Here is a 27,221-nt window from a genome sequence, read left to right as displayed (position 1 = left end):
AAAATGCTCACAGCCTTAGTGGGCATTGCTGGGTAGTGCTGCCTTGGAAAGTGGAACCTGTCAAAAACCACAATGTGTCCAGAAACTTTGTGTCCAGAAGCACAGTGTTTCCAAATTACATCAGGGTTTTTTCACACAGAATAGGGTTTTAACTCAGCTACCATGGGGTAGCTGTAAACCAAAGACTTTGACATTTTCTCTAGCCTTGTGACCACAAAATTGTTTACTAACATGAGAGCTTGAGCAGAGGAGACTGGCTCTTAAGTTAGAGAAGTTTTTGAGGACACATTAACTTTCCAGTGCCCCAGGTTTTTGCTTTGCAACTGCATACAATGTTTTTCCCCAACAGGTTCCATGCAGAGTGAGAGCATGCTAAGCAGCTCTTGTTAAGCAGCAGCGATCTCTTTCAGTACCTATCTCAACTGCAGGATGCAGTAATCCCACTTTTCCTAGTAGTCATCCTTTTAAAACTGGCATTAGGACACTGGCAAACTAATGATGCGTGCCAGAACCTGACACTCTTTTAAGCAGCCTATGAGCAGATTCAGGTTATTGCAACTTGCAGTAAGGGCATACAGAGGAAAAGGGTCAATGCTGTGGTAGCTCAGTGCAATAAGTAAGTTTAGCAAAGCTAATGAAGTGGGCAATTACTTACTTGAATATTTAGTTTTATTTTATTTTTTTAAGCATTAGTATAATTTTGAGGAGGAGAAAAAAGGTGTATCAGAAATGTTTGAAATGGTCCCAAGTTCTGTTTCTGTGCAACTTCCCTTAAAAATAATTATAAAATTAATATTTCTGAGAAGGCTTCTTTTTAGCCTTTCTCTTCTCAGACTTTTGCAAATATGCAGCTGTGGAGACCTATACAGGTGTGTATCTTCTTTTTCTTAGTTGCTTTCTACAGATTGTGCAGGAGTTCATAGGTGTTGCAGCTCCCTGTTTACAGACTATGGACTGGCACTTACCTTGACTTTACCTTTTTTCCCTTGCTGTGTGAATGTGTGTGTGTAAATTTATGCTATCAGAGGACTATTGATTACATACAATTTAAGTTTATTAAAGTATTTTTTTTAATTTATTCTTGCTTCTGTTTGATATCCAGAATAATTATTTTTCTTACTTGAAGTTACACTTTGTCATAACTTTTTCATTCTTGTTTAAGAGAACTTTTGGGCAGAAACATAAACAGTGTAGTTCTCTGTGGTACATTTGCATTTGAGAGATTTGAATGGTAACAATCTTTGAACTGGGCTACGCACCAAAAATGATTTGTCCTTTCTAAACATGGTATCATGTCTTCTCAGGCAATTTCCACACAGACCACCTGTGACGTAACAGCAAAGCATTGTTTCAGTATGCCTGCTGGCACAACTCCATCCATCAAATGTCCTCCTCCTGTGACTTCCTTGTCTGGTTCTACTTAAGTTTCTTCCAAAGAAACCTATGTGAAACCAGAACAGGACAGTAGGTACTAGAATAAGGGACCACACTGGATAGACTCCAGAGCCATCGAGTCTCTTTAGACAGCAATGTAACTTTAGTTTTATAATTTTGGCTGTAATTTACTATGTGCCAGAAACTCGGAGTCGGTAGCAAAAATCCAGTATTAACGAGTCCCTTGGTAATACTGCCTTAACCGTATAATCTCGGGAATCTTTGGTCCTGTGTGTTTGCTGGGCTTTCCAAAGGCAGGGCTGTGTCCTGGCTGAGAGGTGGGAACTCCCTCTGCTGGTGTCCCCGAGCCCGCACGCATCCCGGCTATGGCACAAGGGCACAGTGTCTCCTGGCCTGCACACATCTTCCCTCTCCTGGTAGGTGGGCAGGATGCCAGCGTTGGCACATACTCAGTTCAGTAAGTGACACAAAAGCCAAAATAAGCATTCTTCAGATTTACTTCAAGTAAACTATAAATAAAAGCAATCATTTTAATTCTGCACTCAGCTGTCACTGATAAAGAGGTTTAGCTGACCTTCCTGGGACTAGGATTTTATCCAGTGACTTTCTCAGTACTTTAAAAAAAATAAATCCAAAGTGCTGGATACTTATTGTCACATTTCACACAACAACTAATTGTGTAAGTGCTGTTACAGGACTTGGTCTTGGAGAAGCTGAAGAGTCAGCAGTTGTCCAGCGAGCTGGACAAACTGAGCCAGGAACTGGAGAAGATAGGCTTGAACAAAGAGCTGCTGCTACAGGATGACAATGGCAATGATGACACGTAAGGAAACTGAGCTCTCTTAGCCACTTTTCTGACTCTACGGGCTTTTCCTCAGCCTGCCTCAAGTCCTTTGCCTTTCTTTTGGTTCTCGTCTGTACCACTTGCAATTATCCTAAACAATTTTGGACATAAGGCATATTTTTCTTATGCAAGCTTGGCACTATACTGTAGGTTTTGCAAAACATTTTCTTGGATGGAAGGAAGAAATGCCATTTACTGTCTCTCTATCAGCCAGTGTTACTACAGCCCCTCCTCTATTCCCCAGCACAGTATCAGGGTAACTCTTTTGGTGTGTGTTCCTCCTCATGTTCTCTTTGTGAGTAGTGTCTTACAGACAGTATCTTTCATTATTCCATGTAACTAGTGATCCAGCCACCTGTTAACATAAACATAGATGTTGCCTAAGAAATTCCTGATTGCAAGGAATACCTCTTCAAGTCCTATCCTAATGAACAAAGAATTCCCAACAGTCTATATGTATATTGACCTCTTCTAAAAAGATACATACCCGTCTCGTAGAAGTCTTTAGAATATACTCCACTTTTTTTCCTCATCAAGAATATACAAAAAAAGCACATGAAGTAATTTCTGTAATGTGACTAGAGGAAATTAAGTTATGGATCTCTTAGATATTTCTGTAGAACCATGCTGGCATTGCTTCTATTAAAATTGATTGTATTTTCCAAAAGAATCTTCTTCAACTGTAATATTTTAGTAGTAATCTGCAGCAGTAGAGAAAATACGAAGGTGAAGTCTCTTCTATAGATGCTGGCTCATACCCTAGTGGCAGCTATTGGGAAGCTGTTGTCTTGTATTTCAGAAAATACAAGATTCTGAAGAGCAAAACTGAATCAGCACTAAGAACAACACTAGCAATGAAAGAGGAAAAGATTGCAGTACTGGAAGCTCAAGTGAAAGATTTTCTAAACTTGAACCAGCAGCTACAGAATGATCTAAATATGGTAAGAGGTTAACTGAATTTTAATTGTTCACAATGTTGTTCTGCACATTCACTTTTTTTTTTTTTTCACTCAGCAACAAGAAGTTATTTCTGCTTTTCCCTGACACCACCACCTTGTACACACACTTCCCAAAAGCTCTTTTTGACTGGACTGATTTCTCTTGTCCCTTTCTATGTGGGCTGGGGGCATGGCAGGAATACTTTTTTTATATAGCCACTATTTGCATATCTCTGTTTTCCCATGTTTTTTTCATTGCAGTGGTGGTGCTTTTCTTCTGTTTAATGAAAAGCGTAGGCTGAGTTGAAATATCTCACAGTTGAAATATTTCACCTGAGAATATCCTGGTTTTTAGGTGACAATGAGCTTGAGTTAAAAGGACACCTGACTGGATGGTGGGAGGCAGATTCCTCCACCTGTCTGTGTCTCAGCTTCCCCATCTGTGAAGTCAGGGTAAAAGTCCCTACAGTGCAAGAGAGGAATTGCATATACCATCATTATTAATATAAAATACCACTGTTAAATCAGTGTTGAAGGTTGTTTCTTGTTGGCTTTGCAGGTAAAGAAAGACTTTGATGCACTTCAGCAGACTCAACAGGATGGGCAGCATGCTCAGAAATCAATGAGATATTCTGCAGAGAATCTCATTCCCAACCACCAAATGAATGAAAAACTGGAAATGGGACACCGAGAAGCTACTATGGAGCTGCTGAAACTGAAGGACAGGGCAATTGAACTGGAAAGAAATGTAAGCCTTCTCTTTCTGTTTCCTGTTATCCCTCAGACTTTCCTGGAGGTCATGAGTGGATTGCTGGGAACTGGATTTTTGGGCTTAGAGGAATCTAGTGGGTTTTCTGGAGAGCATAAGTCTACTAAATTTCTCAGATACCTCTTGGGACTTATGTGGGACTTTAATGCTATATATGTCTTGTATTACATCACTGCAGGATTAATCCTGTGTATAACATCTGTCCTACTTCCATTTAGTACTGGGAAAAATATACTTTTGCACATTTGTTGCAGAATGATCATCACTAATTGCTTCTCATTTTTGATAGCACTGCAAATGATCAGGACAGCTGTTTCATTTCTTCCTGTCACCCCTTCAATGCCATCTCTCTTTCAGAATGCAGCCCTGCATACTGAGAAGCAGCTGCTTAAAGAACAGCTGAAGCATTTGGAAACACAGAATGGCTCCTTCAACAATCAGATCTTGACACTACAGAAGCAGAATGTCTTCCTTCAGGAGCACAACACTACCCTGCAAACAGAGACAGCAAAACTCCAGGTCAGGACAGCCTTGCACCTGAATTTGGTTATAGTAGTATGGAGAAAATGACAGCTAATAAGAAAATGTTTGTATTGGTAGGCATATTGGTACACATAGTAGTGTGATGTAAAGATGAAGACCATAAGGTGGAGCTTAGTTTGAGGTTTGAATTTCTCAAAGCTGAGAGGGAAATTAGCTCTGTAGTTAGTGGCTGGAAGCTATCTTCATTAAGATTTAGAGAGAAAATATTAAAATCAGTACAGCAAAATCTGTATGTGTTATTCCAGTAGCTATATGTCTGGAATAAAAGATCTTTGCTCATATTTGCTGTTAATTCCATGGCTGTGAAAGAGATTGAAAGAAATCAGGAGGCACAGGTCAGCTCCCCAGAGGCATTGTACCAATGATTTCCACTGAAAATTTTCACACTTTCAGGCAAAATGTCAAAGTTGCCAGTGGCAAATATAATCTTAAATATTACTTTAATCTTGAAAAAAACCAAAACAAAAAACCCCACACAACACTTAGCTTGAGAAAGAAAGCGGTTTTAAAGGAAAACAGTGATTGTTCAATCCAAGTGTAGAAGCTACACACTAAATTAACACACTAGCTATCTACTGAAATCATATATATTATGATATACCCGTATGCTCATGTACCCCCATACATGTTAATTTTGTTGTACAGTTAATTTTGTTGAGTTTGGATAAACTTAAGTTTTCAGTACTTTTACACAAGCATGGGGTAACTCTGTACATGATTGTCAGAGATGCAGTTGAGTTGCGAGTAGTCCATCTCATCTTGGTCTTCAGACTCAATTGCTTAGTAAAATAGTGTTTAGGGTTTTTTTGGAGGTTATCCTGATACTTTTCAGACCACTACCTGCAATAATACCAAAACAATGCCATATTGTCCATAAATGTCTGAAGTCTACAAAGCAATGGATGAATTCTTGATTAACTTTAGACAGTTACAAGTTGATACATGTGTTTTATTGTATGTTCCTGTAGGTGTAAATAAATAACACTTGCTTTTTATTTGAGAAACTTTAGGTAGAAAATTCAACCCTCAGCTCCCAGAGTGCTTCACTGATGGCCCAGAATGCTTTACTCCAAACTCAGCAGACAGCCAAGGAGAACGAGAATGAAAATCTGATGAAACAGAAGGAGCAGCTGAAAGCTGAGTATGAATCATTGCTTCAGGACCACGAACACCTTGCTTCACTGCATGAACGGCAGTCTGCAGAATATGAAATGCTAATTAGCCAACACAGCTGCCTGAAAACATTACACAAAAACCTGGATCTTGAGCACAAAGGTCTGGGTGAGAGGTAAGCTCACTGCTCAGGGGTGGAGTGTAGCCTGAACATTCCCATGTTACAATTTATTTTAAGAACATTGGTCTCCAATTACAAACAGAAACTACCAAATTGATTCCCTAAAAAACTGTTTTCTTATTTCTGCTGTCATTAGGAGATTAGATAAAAATATTTGCAAAGCTGTAGATTTTATATCTAAAGGTGATGGGCCATAGATGACTGGTGATATTTAGCAAATATGGGAATGGATTTGGGGGATGCTTCGTTAGAAGTAGATTAAGTGCCTTTACTACATATGAGGATCTGTGCTGTAATAACTTGCAACCTTAAAAAGATTTTCCCAGTTATGCTGTTTGGGGTGTCTTTTCTAATTATACAGTAACATCTGCATGTCATGTAGGTAACTCCTTATGTGTGAGAAAGTATGTACCTTGAGAAATTTAAAAACTTCAAGATAGTGTGTGGCATCAACCTTATGACTAAGGAATCTTTCTATGGAAGCAGTACTGAGCTAGCTGTGAGATAGTGATGTATTTTCTTTGTGTTCTCCTCATCTGTGGCTTTTGCTTCACATCCATAAATTGAATTGTGAGATCTGAGGAGTCAGTTTAATATTCAGCCCCTAGTCAGTATCCTTTCTGACAACTGTGCATGTATTGAACAACATATAGAATGTATTTAATACATAAATGTCACTCTGCCTGCCCCTCAAAACTTTTCTTACACAACTCAGTGTTTTTCACCAAAATATATCTAAGTTCAGTGTCTATGCAACACCATGAGTTGGGTTCAGAGCAAGTCAATCGTGATCTCTGAGGATGGAGTAAAGACTGATGCTAAGCTTTTATTTCCCAAAGACTAAGGAGCTGACAATACAATGTGTGGTAAATTTTGATAAAGTACAGAAATAAAGCTGTTGTGATTAAAATATCCACCAGGACTGTGTGACAGGACAGCTGCTTGGCTGTCAACTAAATGAGCTGTAAGTGATTACACAGACACTGTTCCTGCTCACCAAGTCTCTTCAGACTGATTAATGGTCTCATTGATTCAGTCTTTGCTTGAGATTATCACACTGTGGTGTGTTGAGGCAGTTCACTGGGTTCTTTCTGTGCTTGATGAGTGCCAATTATTAAACAATTCTTGTCTAATGAAAAAGTGGTTTTCTAAAAATAGGTTATCTCGAGTGATAAGTGCTCAGATTACTATTGTAAACATAAACAGTTTGGACTATCTGTTACTAAGATGGGGATGCCAGTGAGGGATGTTGCAAGGAAGCAAATGGTGGCCTTTTTTTAAACTAGAAGTGGGTTGATTTTGGCAGTTTTAAGAGCGTAGTGTCCTTCTCAGCAAATGAGTCTCCAAAGATACTTACCAAGGTGACTTGTCCATGGACAGTCCATTTGGCTGTCAGAAAAAAAAAGAGACAAGCCACTTTCTTGGGGGTGGGGTGTGTATCCTTCTGTCATGTGCTGTGTGCAGTTCAGCTGGCTGAGGGAGCAGAGGGGAGAAAGGTAGAAAAGCATCTGGAAGAAGACTTTTCTTTTGTCAGTCTGAGGCATTTAACTACTAAGATGAAATATTGCTTTTCAACTTCAACTAGAATGATACATGTGCTATTTTTTCCCAGAGCAGCTCAGTGCAGCCAAGAAGTTTGTGCAGTGTATAATAGGCAGGTTTTGCTTGTCCCAGCTTCAGGGTAATTTTTTTTTCTCAGTTGGTGACAGAACTGTAATCATAGTTCTGTTGCTTAAGGCAGGATGGCACTCCTGCACAAACCTATGACTGTATTTCTTCTAGAAAAATCTACAGCAACTTCAGTTATCTTCTGGACTCCCAATACCACATACAGCCAAGATCCCCAAGGTCTGTGTAGTTCAGTCTGATGCACTCTAATCACAGACTATTTTCTGCACCTGAGCAAACTGCAGTTTGCTCTATCTGCACAGTATTACCACTGCAATGGGGCTTTAATAATGGGCTGTGTATAAGTGCAGTGAAACAGCCTGTTGTAGCTCAGCAAAGCCACAGACATGGCTTTAAGGTATCAAGAAAAGGAGAGTTGCTATGTTAGGATCACTTACCTTCAATAGCAGTTTTATGACACTGTGGTGTTTGGGTGACCATCTCAGTGAATGCAATCTCTTTCTGCATTTTTTAAACTACTTTACTTACTGCACATTACTAAGGAGTGGTAATAACTTACTAACTGCAATCGATTAGCAGACCATTGAGCATTTCTTTGTGGCTTACTAGGGAGAAGTCTAATCCTACAGAGACAGTGGAGAAACAGAATCCCTCCTGTGGAGGGCTACATATTGCAGGGACTTGTATTATTTTGTGACCAGTGATGGCTGGTAATTCTTTTTCTGGGTTTCTTTTGTCACATGCTTTTTATCATAGCTGAGCACTTTTAAAGTTTTCTCAGTCACAAATATGTAGCCACAGTATTTCTCCTAATTAACCATCAGAAAAAGTGAAAACCAAAAGGAGTAAAGAGGAATATGATTGTTCAGTACCCAAAATGTCTTTCATTGGAGCCAAACCATATTTGATTTGCATATATAAGAAAATCTTTAAAACCCCTCTGTCCAAGCACCTGATGCTTAAAGAGGTGGAGTGAACATGACTGTTGAATAGCCTACAGGATGAATAACCTTGGCCCAGTGGTAGAGCTTGTTGGGTTGCAAAAATGGTAGACATAGTGCTGAATCCAAACTACAAGAAAATTTTGCCTTCAGGATTTTATTCAGGCTCCAGAGATGTGGAATCACTTCCATTTTTGCAGACAGTCTCTTCTTTCTTACCTTTCAGCTAATGCCTAGGGGAGCAGCTGTGGTCTGCCCCAGGGTTCTCATGCTCCAAGGCAGTATGTGGAGCTAGGCCAGGCTGGTAAAACTGGACCAGTATACTGCTTCCCTCTCAGGAGCCCTCTGTAGAAAGTAGAGGACTTAGGAAAAAAATGAATGGAGTAGCCTATTTATACAGAAATAGCAAAAGATTTCACAACAGCATTTCTGTAGAGGAAACCATGGTAATAATCTCTGCCAAGGGATTGACTGTGGAGTTTGTCTTCTCAGACTCTGGACTGGCATGCAGTCTGTCTTAAATCCTTGGAGCTGGATGTAAAACTTTGCTCAGCTTTCAGGTTCTTCCATTTGTTGTACAGACATTGAATTTGAAATGTTCTGGAGCTGAATGGAGGAAGAAAACAAATAAATAAGGTTAATTAAACTCCACTGCTGTTTCAGGGAATGAATAGCAAAAAGCAGCTTTGTCTGGAAGACAGGTACTTTTCTGTGTGGCCCCTCAATGGACTGGAATTTGGGACAGACTGTAATTTGACCCTGAGATGAAGGGAATGGTAGCCTGAAAGAAAAATAACTTGGCAGGAGTCAGTGTATTTGGTGCTGTCTGCTGCTTTTGTTTTTATTTTGAAGTTTTTGTGACTGTAGAGTAACTGTGCTCTGCATTCATCTCCACTGGGGAGAGAGTCCCAGATAGATGATTGCTTGTTCTCTCCAGCTTTTTCAAGCAGTGCTGCACCTTCCACCTGGTTGCTGTTTTAAAATTGTTTAGGGGGTGAGGTTTCTCTGTGTTAGACAGAGATGTAGATCTGGCCAGGGTTGTTTTGGGACAATATCTTTTTATCAAGGTCATGGAAAAATGTGGTTATTACTTTTGACATTCATTGCACCAGTGTTCCCAGTGGCTTCTGCTGGGGTTTGTCTGTGGGCACAGGCAAATCTTCTGTGAACAGCTTGCTCTTTTGTGATGTGGTTTCGAGCCACCTTGTTCTTTGCAGTATTTCTGAATGTGAGTTGTGTAGCAGCTCAGGAAGGCTGAGCCTGCCTAATTGATGCCTGTGCCAGGTATCAAGGGAGTTGTTCCACACCTCTGTTATTTTAGTGTTCCAGAGATTGAAATTAAAGACATATCTGATGGCATCTGCCCTCTGTCTCTGCCTGTCTCCCCACCCTGAATGATGTATGCACAAATTTTGTAAACTGGGTAACAGTGGAAGCCTGGACATGAATGCCACTGTTGCTCTTGGATTTCTCACTAGTGAACAAGTAGAGCCACTCAGGCAGGTAGGTCAGCCCCTGATTAAAAGTGTTTTGCTGTCAGCTCACTGATACTACCTTCAGCATTCATCTGGAATATGCAGATTATTACCTATTCAGGGAGCTTTTTACCTATGTATATAGCCAAATGTTCAATAGGTTATTACCTAATAAACTGCTGGTAATTCCACTGCTTCCTTGTTGGTTTTTGGCTGCTTCTTTCTGCTTTCTAGTCAAGTTTTTAAAACATGCCACTGATACTTATTCGTGGATGGGATTCCAGTTGAATGGTACAGCTTCCACTCACCCTGGAGACTGACCTGCTTTTTACCAAATGGTCAGAATCTGGAACTGAGATAAAATTCTGTCATTTGCATTCCATTTTGCTAAAAAATTAATATTTTTTTTCTGCACTCTCCCTGCTTACTTACAGACTAAGCTGAATTTCTGTGCGTAGTGTGGAATTCTTCAGCCTTGGTAGATGCTTAACCATATAAATATATATGAAACTAAGCAGACAGGAAAAAAAGTCTTTTCTGGTTGTTGTGGTACCACCAACTAAAAAGATTTACCCATAGGAAGAAAAATGTTTAAATGAAAACTGAGAGTATGGTGCTTCTCTTTTTGCAGATACAACAGTCTAATGAAACACAAAGCAGAACTGGAAGAGTTAGAAATAGTTTTAAAAACTGAGAGAGAAGTTCTGCAACAAGAGAGGAGAGCAAATGCAATAACCACTGGGGAAAATCAGAAGCTGAGGGAAGAACTGGACAGGTAAGGTTGCCTCTCTAAGTTCTTTTATATATCGTTTAAAAGACAATTATGCAAAACACACGGTTGTTTTGCTATGTTAACTGTAGTTTGAGAATGCCCTCATTAATGTGTCTGATAATTTTTCTCCATTTCTGTCATCTTGATTTTGTTTAGCTCATTTAAAATTATCAGCTCCATGGACACTTTTAAAAAAATACTGTTATTTGGTCCTTCAAACATTGTCTGATCCCGAGGCTTTTGCTCATTCAAAATAAGCTTCTGTGTGGTTCAGTTCACAAGACTTTGTAATGAGTTGTTTCCAAATACTTATCTTGGAAGTCATACTAAAATATCCCAACCCTCCAATAATACCTGGAGATGTATAAAATGCTCCTGCTTTTTTTCCTTTAGTAGAACTGTATTGTACCCAATATGATCTGAATGCTCTAGGAGTTACCCTTGCTGTTTTTCTGCTGCACAGAGAAAGCTGCTATTTGTTAACACTTGGAAGAGATTTGATTCTTGTTATTAAGTGGCTTAGTGATTCATAATAATCAGTGGGTAACAGCTAACGCATGTCAAAACCCCTTTTCTGAGCTTTACATCATGCAGCAGTACAACGTGCCCTCCCCTCCCAACCTGCAATTCTTCAGAGGCTGTCTCTATTATAAACACTTCAGTGCCACTGTGCTCACACAAAGGCATTCTGAGAAATAGTTTGGTACAAATAAAGGGTCAAGGTCATATCGAGTTATAACAATGTCAGATTTAATGATATTTTTAAATCACATGTTAAGTTCAGTCACTTGAAGTTTCATATGCTGCCCCAACTGTAATGTACTTCAGCACACTTCAGAGCTCTACAAAGGATTTTCCTAAAGCTTGCTGTATCCAGCTCAATTTATCTAGGGACAAGGGAAGATGTTGCACAATGTTGAATGCAATGCTGGCAGAGGACAAGGATTAGTTAAATGTGTCAGCAGATACAGAACTTCATCCTTTTTATTTATCCATTTATTTAATTTTACTTGTTTGTTTATTTATTTTTGTACCTTCATGGTTTGTAGACATTTTTAGATTTGCCAAAAGCTAGAAAATAATATCACAGTGTTGTCTCGTGACATTGGAGTGTCTCACAGTTCAGGACACTTTAGTGCTTGTATTTCATGCAAAAGGAAGAAAATTCTGTGAGTGTTCTTTATTTGTGTCAAATACAGGTGCTACAGGTGCTTTGATAAACCAGTGCTTTAAATACATTGTGCTTCAGAAATTTGTGGCGTGTTTCTTACACAATGAAGAAACAGCAGTTTTGTGTTTCATCTGATTTCCTTTCACTTATTATTATGTAAATTTGGAATACTTTTTAATACCATTACTACTTTCCTAATAAAATTTTACTACGTGCGTAGAATAAAAAGGTCTTTAGGAGTTAGTCTTTGGAACTTCATGTTTGATTTAGTGACAGCTGCATACTGATGGTGTGATCTTTGAATGTGAGGTACTTTCTATGAAGTGTCCTTCGTAAGTCTGATGGCTTCTTTGTGTTCAGGGTGAATTTCTTGCACAACCAACTAAAGGCAGAGTATGAAGGGCTGCATTCACACACTAAAGAGCTGAAAACTTCCTTGAACAACTCTCAGCTGGAGTTGAATCGTTGGCAAGCTCGCTATGATGAGCTGAAGGAACAGCACCAGTCCATGGATATTTCTCTGACCAAGCTAGATAACCACTGTGAGGTGAGTAACTATGGGTAGGTATATGCTGGATTCCTATTAGGAGTGCTAGCATTCGTTGTGTGAAGTTTTAGGCACCCTATTTGTAGATAGTCAGGTTATGTGGTCATGAGAACACCTCCATATACTTTGAAGTTAATTGATTAATGTCCTAGGTTGCCTATTTGCTAGCTTGATTATGATGCTCTTCCAGGGAAGCCAGAGACAGAGGAGACTTTAATCTATCTTGTTTATTAGCTGCTGTCACGTCTAAAGGGAAATCTGGAAGAAGAAAACCATCATCTCCTGAGTCAGATTCAGATGCTGAGTCAGCAGAATCAGATGTTACTGGAGCAGAACATGGAGAACAAGGAGCAATATCATGAAGAACAGAAACAGTACATGTAAGAAAAATGAGTTTTGAATTGTGAAACTCAAAATATAATCTAGACAAACATAAACTACAGACCATCTATCAACAGTAGAAGGATATGCAAGGGAATGATATACTTGGTATTTGTTTAGAAAAGGAGATGTTTAGGGGAGATATATGTAATGGGGAGAAACTACAAGATTTCTTCATTATTTCCTTACTGCAAAGGGATGTTCAGGAGACACCTGGACAAGCACAGCTCTTCAAATTTTATAGATAAACCCATGTGAAAAACTTAGTGATAAAAGGTGGAATGCTAAAACTGGTGGTACCTAAAGATTTCTTAAGAACTCAGAAAACAGCTTTATTACAACAAAAATTTAGTCTTGTGAGAGTGATTTTATACTTAGATTCATGAAGAAAATTATTCATGCTCCTAGTTTTTGTCATTTGCATTATTAGACATAATTCCTTTGTTGTTTTTAAGGGTGCAAGTGTCAACATGCATTGCTAAGTCCCCATGCACAGAATGACACATCTAAGTGAGATACCCTGTTTAAACATATTGTACATTTAACAAAGCATCCTGCAGTTAATTTCTCTTATAGGTACAAGAGAAGGTGGAAAATGGTCTTAATCCCAAGAATTTAAGTCTAAGCACTTTAGAATTATGTGTGAATTACTGACTGAGTTTTTTTTCAGTACTGAATTATATGGTTGAAATGTTAGATATGTTTGCAACATTAGTTCCAATGTACTCAAAGCATATGTATCCAAGTGTCTGACAGTTTTGTGATGGAGGTACATTAGACCTACTACTTTGATGAAATGATTTGCTGACATCCACTGTTCAGGTTAATAAATAATGAGTGGGAAAAAAAAAAGTAGTATTACAGTAGTATTACATGGTGAAAGTGCTTGACACTACTTGCAGGGGACTAAAGTAGTCTTAAAAAGATCAAACATTTATTTCCTCAGTTACAACAGAATAATTAGAACAGGAATAAAATACTAGTTATCATGTAGACAAGAAGTTCAGACTACATAAGGATGCTAACCCTTGAGTAATTGTCAGTGATCAGCAAATGAATTTTAGAAAAATCTAAAAATTAATCGTAACACTTAACTGCCTGAGTTTACAGCAAGTAATCTGACACCAATTGAGTATTGTTCTTTCACCTTCCATGCCTATTGCACAAAGATGACCCATCAGCAAATTCAGTAGGCTTTTGCATTTCTCCTCTCTAAATGGACAGCAGATGAGCTTAGTAAGAGTCTGAAGATTATGTGATAGAGAGATATCTCAGTCTCTTTCCACTCTTTGTGCCTTCTAGTTGGTTTTTTTTATTGTATGATGAACAATACAGATGGTGGTTCAGCATGTGCTTTTTGCCCCTCACAGTGATAAATTGAATGCCTTAAGGAGGCACAAGGAAAAACTTGAAGAGAAGATAATGGATCAGTACAAGTTTTATGATCCTACTCCAAAAAAGTAAGTACCATATGGGTTGAGTTCTGCTATTGTTGTATATATTTGTGAAGGGAAGAAAGGGTTCTTCATGACTGGAGATAACAAACTTTATCTGAAGAAAGAACAGTGTCAAGCAACAGGTTTTGTTAATACAGTGCCACACCTCTTGTGGGCCCTCAATACTGGAATCTCAAACAGTATTAACTGGAAAAGAGCCACTCTACCTGATGTATATCATATTGTTCTAGCAGAGGAGAGGGACCCCCAGTGGGATGACTAAGCAGGAACTTGAGGAGCTGCCCTTTCAAAGGGGATAGGCAGTACCTCAGAGAAAGGAATTTAAAAAACCTTATATTAAAACCAAAAAGAGTCAAGCTAATTCCACTATGCATAGTTGTGACTGATAGACTTGGCAAAGAGAGGGATTCATCTTTAAAGGACTTTTCCTTTCTTCCTTCTTCTCAGTCTGTTCCTCTAGTAGAGATTTTTACACTGTTACATGTCTTACGTGGGCCCATGTGAGTAGTTTGGAGTTCTAGCTGAGGCTGTCTTCCTCACATTTGTCATGTGGAAGAAATATTTCTGTAAAATAATTTTGACTTTGTGAGAGAAATGGATCTCAAGTTCTTATGAAATTCATGCTGCATCTTTCCAACTAATTCATGACAGTAATCAAGTAAGAGCATAAGATGGCTTGATGGCTTTAGCACAGCTGTAAACTTCTTTAGGAAGTATTTCTTGTAGTGTTTTATGAATCTCATTCACAAAACCTGCTTTATCAGGAAAAACCACTGGATTGGAGCCAGAGCCTTAGTCAAACTAATCAAGCCAAAGAAGGAGACTACAAGAGAGAGGTTGAAACCATCAGCAGAAGGCCCTCTGTGGTCTGAATCCCCAGAGACAGTAAACTCTCCATCTGCATCCCAAAAACTGAAACATCAGCAAGAGACTCAGGATAATACTTCTCAAGGGTCGAATTCTTTAGAAGAGAGAGAGAACCCTGGGGGTTCTTCAAACAAAGGTAAGGAATGTCCAGCCTAAATTCATGAGAGGAACAGTATTTTTTAATTTTTAAAAAAAGATTTAATATATAGGATATGTTAATACTCTATTACATTATGTTTCATATGCCTTTTTTAGTACATTAGAAAATTTTAGTAGCAAAACCCCTCTAAATTAAAAAGCTGGGTAAACTAAAAAGCAGGAAGTAGTTTCAGTTTTGTTTTTAGTTTTGTTTTTTCTTTCACTACTTCTTCTCCCTTCAACTTTTGTATATAGTTTCTTGGTTTAACTGAAAGTAATGTATGTTACTGAATAAGTTGATGGAAATACTTATTTTACTCGGGTTTTGCAATGAAGCATTTGAATTTGAACCAGGTCACGTTATGGTTCATTAGCGACTCTTCTTCAACTGGGTAATGGGTGGCTTTACAACAGCTGCCAGGAGATGGCGCACATGCAAAAGAAATAACAGAAAATGCTAATTCATCATAATTAATTATTTTAGGGGATGATACTATGGTTTGATTTCGAAACAAATGAAGAATTTCTTTATGTAAAATGATGAAACGATTGTTTTGAACACTTCAAGGCAAACATAAGGAAGATGTAATGATTTCTTTAGTTCTTACATTAAAGCAAGTGTTCCTAATTAAGGAAAATTTTAAAAAAAGCTCCTCAAAATAAATGCTCTGTGATCTTTTTTAAAGGTAATATATATCCCAAACTTTGATTATTCTGTTGAGATCACTGTTTTCAGCTTTTGTATATAGACCATTGTCCTTCAGGAATACTTTTCAAGAAGTAGTTTTGAAATTAATCCTCAGATAATTGCTGTCTTCTTTCTGGGAGTTTGGGAGACAGAAAGGGAGCATCTGAGCAGTATAGAACTGTTATAAAGTATTGCAAGTATCTGCCTACCTGGAGTTTTTGTTTTGGTTGGGTTTTATATTTCTCTTTCTCCGTTCTAATTTTTTGAGTTTGTTGGTTCACTTAAAATAAAAATTACTATCTCAGATCATCCATATGTTTCCAGGTGTTGTTAAGTGTTAAACGTGAATCCAGAGGTCAACCTGGAGTTTGGGTTTCCACAGAACAAGACCCATGTGAAGTGCAGGAGATAAAGTCTCTGGGCCTTCATTCTTTTTAATGTTATATGAAACATAAGTATGTTGAGATGCTGAGCATCAGTATTAAAGCCTAGAAGATGTGTAGGAAATTGGAGTATATTATCAACAAGTAACATGCACACCTACTTGATTTTACTATATCAAGTAAAAATATTTTGGGTGATTTAATAGTAGTTTCTTGATGATTTGCTTATATTTTATGTATAAACCTCAATCTATATGTTAATATGAGTTAGATTAACTATGATTACCTATACGTTAATCAGTTCTCCATATCTGTGTTAGTCTTTGTTTAGCATTTGTTGTTGCTGGTTGTGTAGTCTTTAATCTGTTCTAAGCCACTTTAAATCTTCCAAATTTATTTACAAGGGTTTTTTTACCTTTTTTTTCCTTCTTTTTTTTTTTGGGATACCTGGGTGATAACAATTTAGCTGCACAGCGCAAAAAGATTGCCTTTTTGAGAAGCAAAATCAAGGATAAAGAAAAGTCTCCTAAGCCTTCATCGAATCATCAGTCTCTCTCTAATCGGCTCCGGTTCTGGTCTTCTCCCGACATCCCATCCTCTCCTAATGAACTTCTTTCTTTCCCGGAATTGGGAGTTTTCTAACACCTTCTCTTTAGCATTTATCCTCATTTATGTCTGACAAATAGCCTAAACAAAAAAAAAAAAGAAAAAAAAAAAAAGAAGAAAAAAGAAAAAACCAAAACAAAAAACACACACAAAAAACCAACCCACAAAAATCCCACATGCCTTAAAAGAACACACACACTGATAGAAACACTCAGCATGTCTTTACAATACTCTGAATACAAGCACAGATTAGTGAACATGGACATAACTTTTCCTGTAGAAGATGAATCCCTATTGCACACTGTGGATCATTTCTTCAATGCAGCACATTTGTAGGGGACCTCATGGCATACAGTCTGCGTATGTATATTGGCTGTGGTGCATGTTAGAAGTAAGTGAAATTGCTGTGCGCTTTGACATTTTTTTGCAATCATTTGCATTGTGTGCAGTTAAAATGTTGAACTGATTTGCTGTTGCTATGCTTTCTACAGTGTTTTAGTTTCACTAAAATACACAGGTAATATGTAAGCTATGTCAAATCCTGGAGATTGTTCCAGTGTTCTGTGGCACTAAATGCTAAAAGTGGCAGGGTTTTTTTAACAGCTTTGTCTTCTTTAAGTAGTCTAGCTTTGACTACAGAGTGGAAGCTACTGAGAAAATCATTCTCCACAAAGTGTCTTGACGTTTGCATTCAAACCTGCTGGTTAGCAGGATTTCACACTTCCAGCTATGAACTTTCATCTTGAATTGAGCTGAAGTTTCAGTATCTGCTGCTTCAGTTTTGACAGAAATTTCTTTTTGAAGAAAGGAGATTTATTAAGATTGGGAATAACCATCATGGATCCATTGCTCAGAATTCTTGTTGCCTGACAGTCACAACCTGGTGGCTTCTGAAATGAATGTGTGAATCCATTCCCCACGTGTGCAGCACAGGCAGTATGCTGGGTGGAGCTCAGAGGAGAGGCCACCATTGCATCTCCCTTCTCACTGTGAGAAGTGGTCCCTCTATGTCAAAACCCAAGACGTTGGCACAGCAGCCTGTGGCTGCCTATTTTGGGATTTGTAGAGAACATAGGTCTTTAGAACAATTAATAGTTCTGGCATGTATGGAAGGTATTAAGTATAACTGCAAAATCAATCAGGAATAGAGATTTGCATGGCAAGCTTTAGCTAGTCATTGCTCCTAGAGGTATGCCCTAAACCAGTTCTGAGAGAAAGTGCCAGTCTTGTGCCATGGAGCCATGCAGACTGTGGGAGAAATCATTATTTCTGAAGTCAGCTTCCAGGAGTCACCTATCTGACAGTAATTTGGCCCATTTTGCTCACACAGCTTTGCTGCTGCTCTGTGCTTTGTAATTGTCCATTATCTCTGCAATTTGTCTGTTTTGACCACTGTACTCTGCTGTGTTTTCAGCATTTAGTTACTGTTAGTTAAGCAAATACTACATAGAAATATATAGAAAGCTAGAATCTTACATCTCATTAAGGGTGTTTCCTGTTCTTCAATTTTTTTTTCTGTGCCTTTGTTCCTACATTCACATTAAAAAAAAAATCAACCTATCTTATTACAAGGAAAGAGGTTTTCAGCCTTTTCAATCTAAGCAATATTCTAGCAGTTAGTTTTTGTTGTTTTCATGCTAAGATCAAAGGAATTCTACTTAAAAGTCATTGTGCCAGGGCATCATAAGAGCATCAGAGTTTTAATCTTGCAGACTGGGCTCTTACCACAGTGAAGATTTAAACCTGAAAGCAATTAGCTTAGTGTACAAGTCATGCTAAATAATTTCCAAGTCAGCATTATTTCTCTTTGAATAAGACCATCACTTCTTTCTTCTTTCCTTATTCTATTTTATTACTAAAATAACTGCTTATAAAATGTACCTGCAGGGAACAATGTTATGGGTATTTCACACCTCACTTACCTTTTCTGCATTCATGTCTTTGCTCTTTTTCTTTCTCCTTTCACAGTAATTCTTGCATGTGTAATATCAACCCTCCCACTGACACTAAGCAGCACTTGTCACTCCCACACTTTACAGAGAGCACACATGACTGAAAAACTGGTGGCAGAAATTTTCTATGCAATCCTGAACTGTTTATGGAAAAGCTTGCAAACTAGCGCCTCTGTTGTGCAGTTTCTTTGTGCCTGCTTGTCATGTTTGTATGGGCAGATAAATACAAATCTCCTAATGCTATTTTTCATTGACTCATTTTTATTTACCTCTCTTCTCCCGTAGTGCTGATGGACCTAAAGCAAAAGGGGAATTCCCATCATGGAGGAAGCAATGATAATGTTGAAATCTCAGCAGGCTCTGCAACAAAACACTGCTGTGTGGAGCTGGGTCCCAGGACTTACTCAGCCTCAGCTATTCACCTGCATACTTCCACCCCCATCTCCAGGTTCCAGAGCAGACCAAAAGGTGTGCAGTGCATATGATGTGCCAGCTGTTAAAGTCAGGCTACTTTGTAGTTCTGCTGGTGTGATACATGGCTTCTAGTGGTATTCAAGTACAAAAGCACAGCCCTGGTGTTTTCAGTTCTAATTTATCTGCTTAGTGGTTTAATTGATCAGACTGACCTGAAAGATTAACCTTCCTGTGTTCAATATTGCCTTTTTAAGTTTTCTATTCTTTTCAGGATGTAATTCAGAGGATAATCTATGTGAACAGTCCCTGGAGGTGGAGTTTGCAAGCACCAGACAGCACAGTAAGCTTTGTAGCATATATAAATGCTCTAAACCTCTATATTAAGTCATACATCCACGTGAGCGGTCCTGGTGCATTTTAGTTAAATTAACATGATAGAATGACATGTAGAATGATAGCACCATTTTGGAAATGTAGGCCTAAATATTTCTATTTTTCTATCAAGAATCAGCAATAAAAAAAATTCAGGGTGTGAGGTGTGGATGCAAGGTGGGAGTATTGGTGCAGCAGCAGCACTGACAGCTTAGAGATTTGTGGGAGACTTAATTTGCATGCTGGTTAACAGCTCCTTCCTAAGAAAGCAAGTGAGAAAGAGACAGCAACTTATTGTTAAACTGCTTCAGTATTGAACATACTTATGTGCAAAAAAATAGTGAGAAAAACAAGGTGGATCCTGAACAACTTGCCTTGAAGAATGAAAATGTTTTCTACCCTGTCCATGCTTCAGCACCCTTTGTATATTATGTTGTTAATGTTTTCAAAGTGACTTGTTGCACAGGTCCTATTTTCAGAAGTCAGACTGTAGCCAAGTCTTTTAGAGAATCAGAGGAACTTAAAATCTATTTGTGTTCAATGCTTGTTTTGCGTTTTTCAGTGTCCAGGCCAAACAGTTTAGAGAGCAGCAGAAATGTTTCCAGCAGTAGTTCACCTCTCAATTTAAAAGGTAAGGTTTTACAGCTGAGTTCTGAAAAACAGGAAGTGAAATTCCATGAGTCTGTGTGCAAAATGCCATTTTCCTTCCAACGAAATTTGAAGGCTGTTGTTTTGAAATTGTAATGATTATGCAATCTGGACATAGCTCTCTTGGGAATCAAAACTACTGGCAAGAAACATTTTTCTAAGATTGGTTCTGGCAAGGGTTGGCTTTTAAGGCAGGCAGTCTAGTTTACTACAGTCTGACTGTCATCACTTTGTGAGAAGTAGTGGGCCACTCTTAGACTCCTTTTTTACAGCAGCAGGTCTCTGCTGCTCTTACTCTATACACAGTTTGTGTACTCTAGAAATCTGCTTTTGCTGAAATTGTGCTCCCTTGAAGCACAGGAGACCTGGCACTGGAAAAATCCACTTCCTGCTTCCCCACTGGCAGGTTCTGGCTCACAGATCACACAGTGAAGACTGGGAGATCTTCTAGTGGCACAGAGGTGGTAAAGAGGCTCCCTTACTATCTGTGTTATTCCTGTTCTTTGAACAAGTAGTTATGCTTGTTTAACACAGGAACTCTGAGTATGTACTAGTCCTGATTTTTCAAAGTTCTGACTGTCTTAGTTTTGTGGGAGAAAAAAGTAAGGTGAAAAATGCACCCTAATCTTGTGGGGAAGTGCCTCTGGGTGATAAAGCTCCTACCTCAGTGAGAAATTTACTGAAACAAGGGAAGAACTGTCTTTTACTGTATTTGTTTCTCCTCAGGTTCCTTAGATCATATCCATGGTAGAACTGAGAGCCTCAGCAGTGAAGATATGGTGCCAAGCAGAGAGGCACCAGCCTTGCTTCGAGAAACCTGTCCCTTCCACACCTCTTCTGTTGTCTTAAGCCCTAACAGCAGGCATGAGTCCTCCTCCCACAGGCATGGTTTGATCTCCTGTGATACAGCTCAGAAGAGTTCTCCCTCCGAGTCTTACACAGGCAGGCAGCGCTCTGCCTCACCTGGCAGTGAGATGGTAACTTTGAAAGAGTTCTTGGAAGAGAGCAACAGGCTGTCCCCACCAAAAGTGAGTAAATACAGCTAGATAACCCATTTCAGATGGCAAAAAATTGTTCAACGCTGATGAGGGCACACAGAAACAAGGAAAGACATGAAAATCCTTGTTCATCCATGTAGAACTTACAGAGAAGTCCCAAATTGAGCAAAATTTACAAAATAGTTCTAAGAACTAAAGGAAGATTAACTTTCACACAGCACTCTGCTAATTTATTTTGATGTAGTAAGGCAAGTCAGGCAGATAATTCACTGCAAGTACTATGTATTGAACTGCTGGGGCTTTTTAGTGTCAGGGTATGCTGCCCTTTACTTGCGGTCAAGGTTTTGTACTACAGCGTTAGTTCTCAGCTTCAGGTATTTTTATTTGTGAGCTGAAAAGTTTTCTGTGTAACTTCAAGCTGCTAAATCTGTACTTAGAATTTGAACTTAACAGTATTTTTCAATTAAAGTGCAAAATTTATAGTTTTTAAGATTGTCTCCTAATCTGAAAATACCATCACTGCAAGCTCTTTATACTTCCACCATGCTTCTTGTTTGTGTGCTACCACTGTTCTGTTGGTTCAGTAACTGCAAGAAAATGCTGCATGCTGAAGTGCTTTGTCAGAAATTGTTTGTTTTGAGATGGCATTTGTCTTTTACTGTTACTTTAGGTGTTAATATCTTAAGAGCAATTCACTGATAGTGTAACTGAACAGATATTTCTCGTTCATTAATACCTTGATAATGGTATTGAAATTAACAGAGTTGTGGCATTTTATGGCATCAATAAATTCTGGTCCTTGAGTTTTCAGAGCAATATTAAATATACCTCCTACTCCTCCATTACCCTGAATACAGTTCTTGGCTTTTAGAGATGTTTAGAAATTGATTTTTTTTTTCAATAACTGCCTGACCATGTCTCCATTTTTATTCTTTCTGTCATCCTTGTTCCTTTTCAGTGTCGGCGCAGTTTAAATGAGAGTGAAATGATTTCATTGCACCAATTTCTGTTAGAAGCTGATGCACTGTATCCCTCTTGCTACTCCCTATGTCCTTCCCTCCATCAGGAACCTTCACAGTCACTCGAATCGGTCCTCAGTCATTCATGTCCTGACAGCGTGAGGCACAGAACAGGCAGGGGAAATAGGAGATCTACTTCACTGTATATCCCCAGGGTATCCGTTGTTCTTGCTATGAAGGCAACAGCTCCCAACTTACCACAGCTTTTGCTAGAATATTAATACATATTGAAGCACACTGTAACTTTTAGCTGCAATTTTAAAGGCTGCCAGATCACTTGCATTAATTGCTCACAAACTATTTGCAATGCTTGTTCATAAAAATGTGTGGATTCGGAGGACTAGTCATTTGTAATGTTAATGTGCATAACAGAAGTTTAAAGCTAAGTTAAAAATAACTCTTAACACTTTAACATTTAGTTGAGCATAGAAATCCTCCGCCTGCACTATTTCCATTGATGGTGTTCACTTCTAGCAAATTATTTTTGTGACTTGAAGAAACGTTTTGAACACTACTGCAATGAATATATTAATCTTTAACATACTTCCTTAAGAAGAGTAAAGAAATACATTCCATGAGCTTGTTTCAGCATGTTTTTTTGTGAAGATAGCATGTCCCTTAGCTGTTCTGAGCATGCCTTGAACTAATAGTCCAATGGCAGGATGGTCTAACATAACCATTTTTCGATTGCATGGACCATCCCCATAAAATATTCATTGTATACTTTCATTTACTGCCAGGTTAATTGTCTGACTTTAAATTTGCAAGTTAATTATGGGCAAGCAATCATTTCTCCTTTTTTGTAGTGATTTTTGTACATTTCTTTATATGGTACACAAAGCTTTAAAGCATAAGCAGTATATTGACTGGGAGAAGTGGGAGGAATTAATGGAGAGGCAATGAAACTTTTTTATAATGTTAACACATCTCCCTGAGTTCTTCTCCGTTCTATCCCTGATGTTACAGTGTTACCCAGATGAACTGTGTTCTAGAAGATGACAGAAGACAATCATTCATATGTACTGACACCAATGGCTGTCATTGGTATGATACTGATGTTACAGTGACTGCTGTGAAATTAAACAAAAGAGCTGCTGCCCAGGTTGCAAGTGAGGTGGTTTTTTTTAAAATATCAGACAATTAATCTGGCAAAAAAGGCTGTAATTATCTATTATGATGGACATGTTATTGATTCGTATTTATAACCATTGTAAACATTTATATCTTATGTTCCCCACTTTAAATACCAAATACGTGATTGTATTGGGGTTGAATTAAGTGGTAAGGAAGATTATGTGAACATAAAGCTCTGCATGATTCTTTAAACAAAAAGTGTTTTTACTAACGTGATATGTGCGTATTTTCTTACATCAGGACACCTCCAGTAACAGAGATGACTTGATCAGCAATTATTTCAGGAAGGGGAACGAGCCTTCAGCTACTGGGAACCTGCTGGTTCAGCCGTCCAGAAAGGAGGCTGCTAAGATTCCCACTAACCTTGTTGCTCCGACTGTGAAGATGACCATCACCAGTGAAGAAGGAAGAGCAGCTAAGCCTGGAAATTACATGAAGCCAAACCTCAGACAAGTTGAACCTGAGCCTCTGGCAAACTCCCAGGGATCCCTGAAGCATTCTCACACGGCACAGCACCAGCCCACTGCAGGGATGAGGCAGGCTGCCCAGCCTCAGCAGCCTGGAACCCCAAGCAGGAGGAGTACATCACTGAGCAGGGCATTCAGCTTAGCCTCTGCTGACCTCCTCAGAGCCACCGGCCCAGAGATCTACAGGCAGGAGAGCCTCCAGAAGTCAGCAGCAGACCTGCATGTGGGCAAGGATGCTGTCAGTCAGACCCCTAGGGCTGCTGCACCAACGAGCTCCCAGACAATCTTAAGAGAGAGGCCGCAGTCTGCAAAGGTGTCAGGTACCTTGCAAGGTGTCGATTCCCGCTGTCGGCAGCTCGATGCACGGCGTCTTTCCCTGGCCTCACCCAAAGATGAGAGACCACTGTCATTCCATCAGTTCTCGGCCTCACCCACTGCATCCACAAGCAACCTGAACATGCAGCAACAGGAGCGTGTGAACCCTGGGCAACACTACTCACCTGCATCACACAATCCCTCTAAAGTCAAACCCAAGCCAGCCCCTCGTACCGGGGAGGTGACCACAGTGGCCACTGCCAGAGCTGTTTCCAGCAGCACTGAGGGAAATGTTTCCCTAGGGCAAGGCCAGGGTGATGCCCTACATACCAAGTGCCAGGGTAAGCTGCCAGAAGGCAGTGCTGGGACTATGGAAGACCCCATGAGGGGAAGCAGCTCCAGCAGCACTCCCGGGTCTCCAGATCCCCAGGGGGATCAGCAGACGGTTTGGTATGAGTACGGGTGTGTGTAATGCATGGATGCAGCTAGTAGCATGTGTGATTGGCATTGCTGATGTGTGGGTAGCATATGTACAGACACTGTGCCAGGTCTTTAAAGGCATCACCTCTATCCTGATGTGAGTTTCCTCTGCATACTGTTTTCTAGTTGAACAAAGTATGATTAAGTCTGATTAAGAGAAACAAGGAGCAAAGCTGCAGTCCTTCTTTTGATACAGATGTGCCTAAAACAAAGTGGAAGTCTGATGAGACCCAGTCCCACAGCCAGGCTTGGCACCTGATTCTTACGGGTGCTGAGCATCCCCCACTCCAGGAGAAGCTTAGCAGGTCCTCTGTCATCACTGCACTGTGCCCCTCTCCTATCTGCATTAAGAGTTTCACAGGTCACATGTGTGCACTGAACCCATCCCCGCTTCACCATACTGAAAAGGTCATATGAAAGCCAAACTTCTCCCCTAAAGTCAAAACCAGACACTTGGCTTAAGTAGCATAAAGAGAAAGCTGTAGAGCAAAATTGTGTGGCTTTTGCCATGGATCTGTTAAATCAATTCTTCATGCCACAGCCACATTTCATGAAGGCAACGTATTGAATTCAAGGATTGCATCTTAACCTTCCTCACTGGGACTGTGTAAACACAGAGGATGTTATAAATATCCTCACTGCCTTCACTGTAGCTGCAGCTTGGTGGGTCCTGACTGCAAGCCAAGTGGTGCTGCATTTTGAAACTTGTTTTATCTTTTATGCAAACACTGGAACTAATGCAGCCTTTCAGGGGAGATGCCATTTCAATTGCAAAGGTGGCATCTCATGTACAAAAGTGTCTTGTATGTATATAAGAAGCTCAAGTATTGTATAGGAATGCTGTGTAAATTTTATTATTACATCCTTGTGTGCATGGCAGCCCACATCCTAAGCAATATGTAGTATTTTGTTTTCTTAGAAATCTTTCTTTATGTCTGTCTCCAAGAACTTTTCTCAGTGTAGAAGGTAAAATAATTTTGTATACATGTGAATGAAATATACTTCTAAAAATCTATTTATGTGCAAAGAAGTTCCTTGTATGTTTCTGTTCAGTGTCATCAGCTGCTTATGTATATATGATGAAGTGCTTATCTTTAATTAAGTTTCATGTTTGTAAAGCTGTTTTCCTTGCAATAGACTAAACCCTTAAAAAAATACTTGTTTTTTGGTTCTGATTTAATCTACTAAAAGCTAAAACTGATTCAACTGAGGATGTTTTTGTTATCTAGTATGTAGTAATCCCATTCTGGAAACTACAAAATTGTTTATAATAAAGATTCAAATAAAATAGATGGATGTTGTATTTATTTTCCTTGGAAAAAAAACCACCCTGTGATTCATGGTGCTGGAATAGCTTTATGCAAGCCTCACTGTTTGATTTGCATCTCTGTGTGGCAGAGTAGTATTTGTTTTTATAACATTGCCACCAAAGATGTATCAGAAATCCTTGACTGATTGTAACCCTCTCACTTTAGGAGTACTGAACGTGCAAATTAAGTGACTTCCAGGCCCCTGTAGAATCAGACTGTCAGATTTTTGTGCTTCTCTGACCGATTTTGACCAAGCTGGCATTTTGTACAATCTTGCATGCTTAACTCTCAGTATGCCTTAGGAAAGTTAAAAATTATTAATTTTTGAACATTAAGAGAATGGTAAAAGAAACTTTTTGCCTTCTCTGCTATTTTAATTGCAAAGCAGAGTTTTGCAACAATACTAAAGTTATTTGCTATATAGCAGTTTTTTAACATACTGAGTGTTTTTGGTAAAGTGAAATTCTTCTTCCAGAAATCCCTTCTCAACTTTTATTCTTGGCCACATCACTGACAACTGGTGTTTCTCCCTTCTTTCAGCTCCTTTTGGAACCATGTGTTCAATTGTGCTGCAGGCTGGACTGCTGAGGAATTGATCTGCAAGTTGTCAGTTGCCGTAGATCTGCTTTTGCTATAATGCCAGCCCACTCACACCATCGTTGTCATTTACTGAGTTATTTACAATTATTTACTTTAGTACCTTTCAAGTGTGGGATGTTTTTCAGTACAAACATTATAGCATTAAATAACTATTGAGGCACGCAATGGTGTGGGCTTGGGCTTTCCTGAGATAATTAAGAAAAATTTTGGTATAGGTGCTTGTCTTGCTACAGCAGGTGCAGTCATTTTGCTTTCTGCCCAGTTAATTGTACTCAACTACTCTTTGATAGACGTGGTGGCTCCCCCATCACTGCGCTCCCACCATGGGCTGCACTGCCAGGTAAGAAACTGAGTGGGCTGGAGAGCAGAATCTGCCCTCAGGTAAGGTGCTGCCTTTCTGGGGTGGTCAGAGCAGTACTTGGTAGAATAAATGAATGTTTTGGTGTGTCAGAGGTACTGCTGAGGAGAAGTCAAGTTGTGTATGTATCTAGGGAGAGGGCAATCATGGCACTGTCCTGCCTGAGCGCTGGCAGGGCTGGGCAGATAGATCTGTCAGGAGGGGCCATCTTGCCTCAGGTGGCTCCTGTGCATTTGTCCTGTGAGGGAAAAGTGGAGGGGACGCTGCTACAAGACTATTTCATGCTTCTAGAGGAAAGGGGAACTTTCAAGAGGAA

The 27,221-nt window shown here is 39.3% G+C and overlaps 1 protein-coding gene across 1 annotated transcript in view; it reads left to right on the top strand.

The window, feature by feature from the left end:
* CCDC88C (coiled-coil domain containing 88C) overlaps positions 1 to 25,792 on the top strand; it is a 93,769-nt gene extending 67,977 nt beyond the window's left edge. The window contains exons 16-31 of the mRNA XM_030451755.1: positions 2,091 to 2,218; positions 3,039 to 3,180; positions 3,737 to 3,925; positions 4,304 to 4,465; positions 5,500 to 5,777; positions 10,460 to 10,603; positions 12,132 to 12,318; positions 12,553 to 12,698; positions 14,070 to 14,159; positions 14,921 to 15,159; positions 19,076 to 19,258; positions 19,476 to 19,544; positions 20,139 to 20,207; positions 20,951 to 21,252; positions 22,181 to 22,396; positions 23,616 to 25,792. Coding sequence (XP_030307615.1) covers positions 2,091 to 2,218; positions 3,039 to 3,180; positions 3,737 to 3,925; positions 4,304 to 4,465; positions 5,500 to 5,777; positions 10,460 to 10,603; positions 12,132 to 12,318; positions 12,553 to 12,698; positions 14,070 to 14,159; positions 14,921 to 15,159; positions 19,076 to 19,258; positions 19,476 to 19,544; positions 20,139 to 20,207; positions 20,951 to 21,252; positions 22,181 to 22,396; positions 23,616 to 24,629 — 3,558 coding nt within the window. The 3' untranslated portion in view covers positions 24,630 to 25,792. The remainder of the gene's footprint in view (positions 1 to 2,090; positions 2,219 to 3,038; positions 3,181 to 3,736; positions 3,926 to 4,303; positions 4,466 to 5,499; positions 5,778 to 10,459; positions 10,604 to 12,131; positions 12,319 to 12,552; positions 12,699 to 14,069; positions 14,160 to 14,920; positions 15,160 to 19,075; positions 19,259 to 19,475; positions 19,545 to 20,138; positions 20,208 to 20,950; positions 21,253 to 22,180; positions 22,397 to 23,615) is intronic.
* Positions 25,793 to 27,221: the final 1,429 nt, after the last annotated feature.

The sequence above is a fragment of the Calypte anna genome, chromosome 5A (genome assembly GCF_003957555.1).
Source record: "Calypte anna isolate BGI_N300 chromosome 5A, bCalAnn1_v1.p, whole genome shotgun sequence".
NCBI lineage: Eukaryota > Metazoa > Chordata > Aves > Apodiformes > Trochilidae > Calypte > Calypte anna.
The sequence above is the reverse complement of the archived record's forward strand: the minus strand, read 5'-3'. Positions and strand labels throughout refer to the sequence as shown.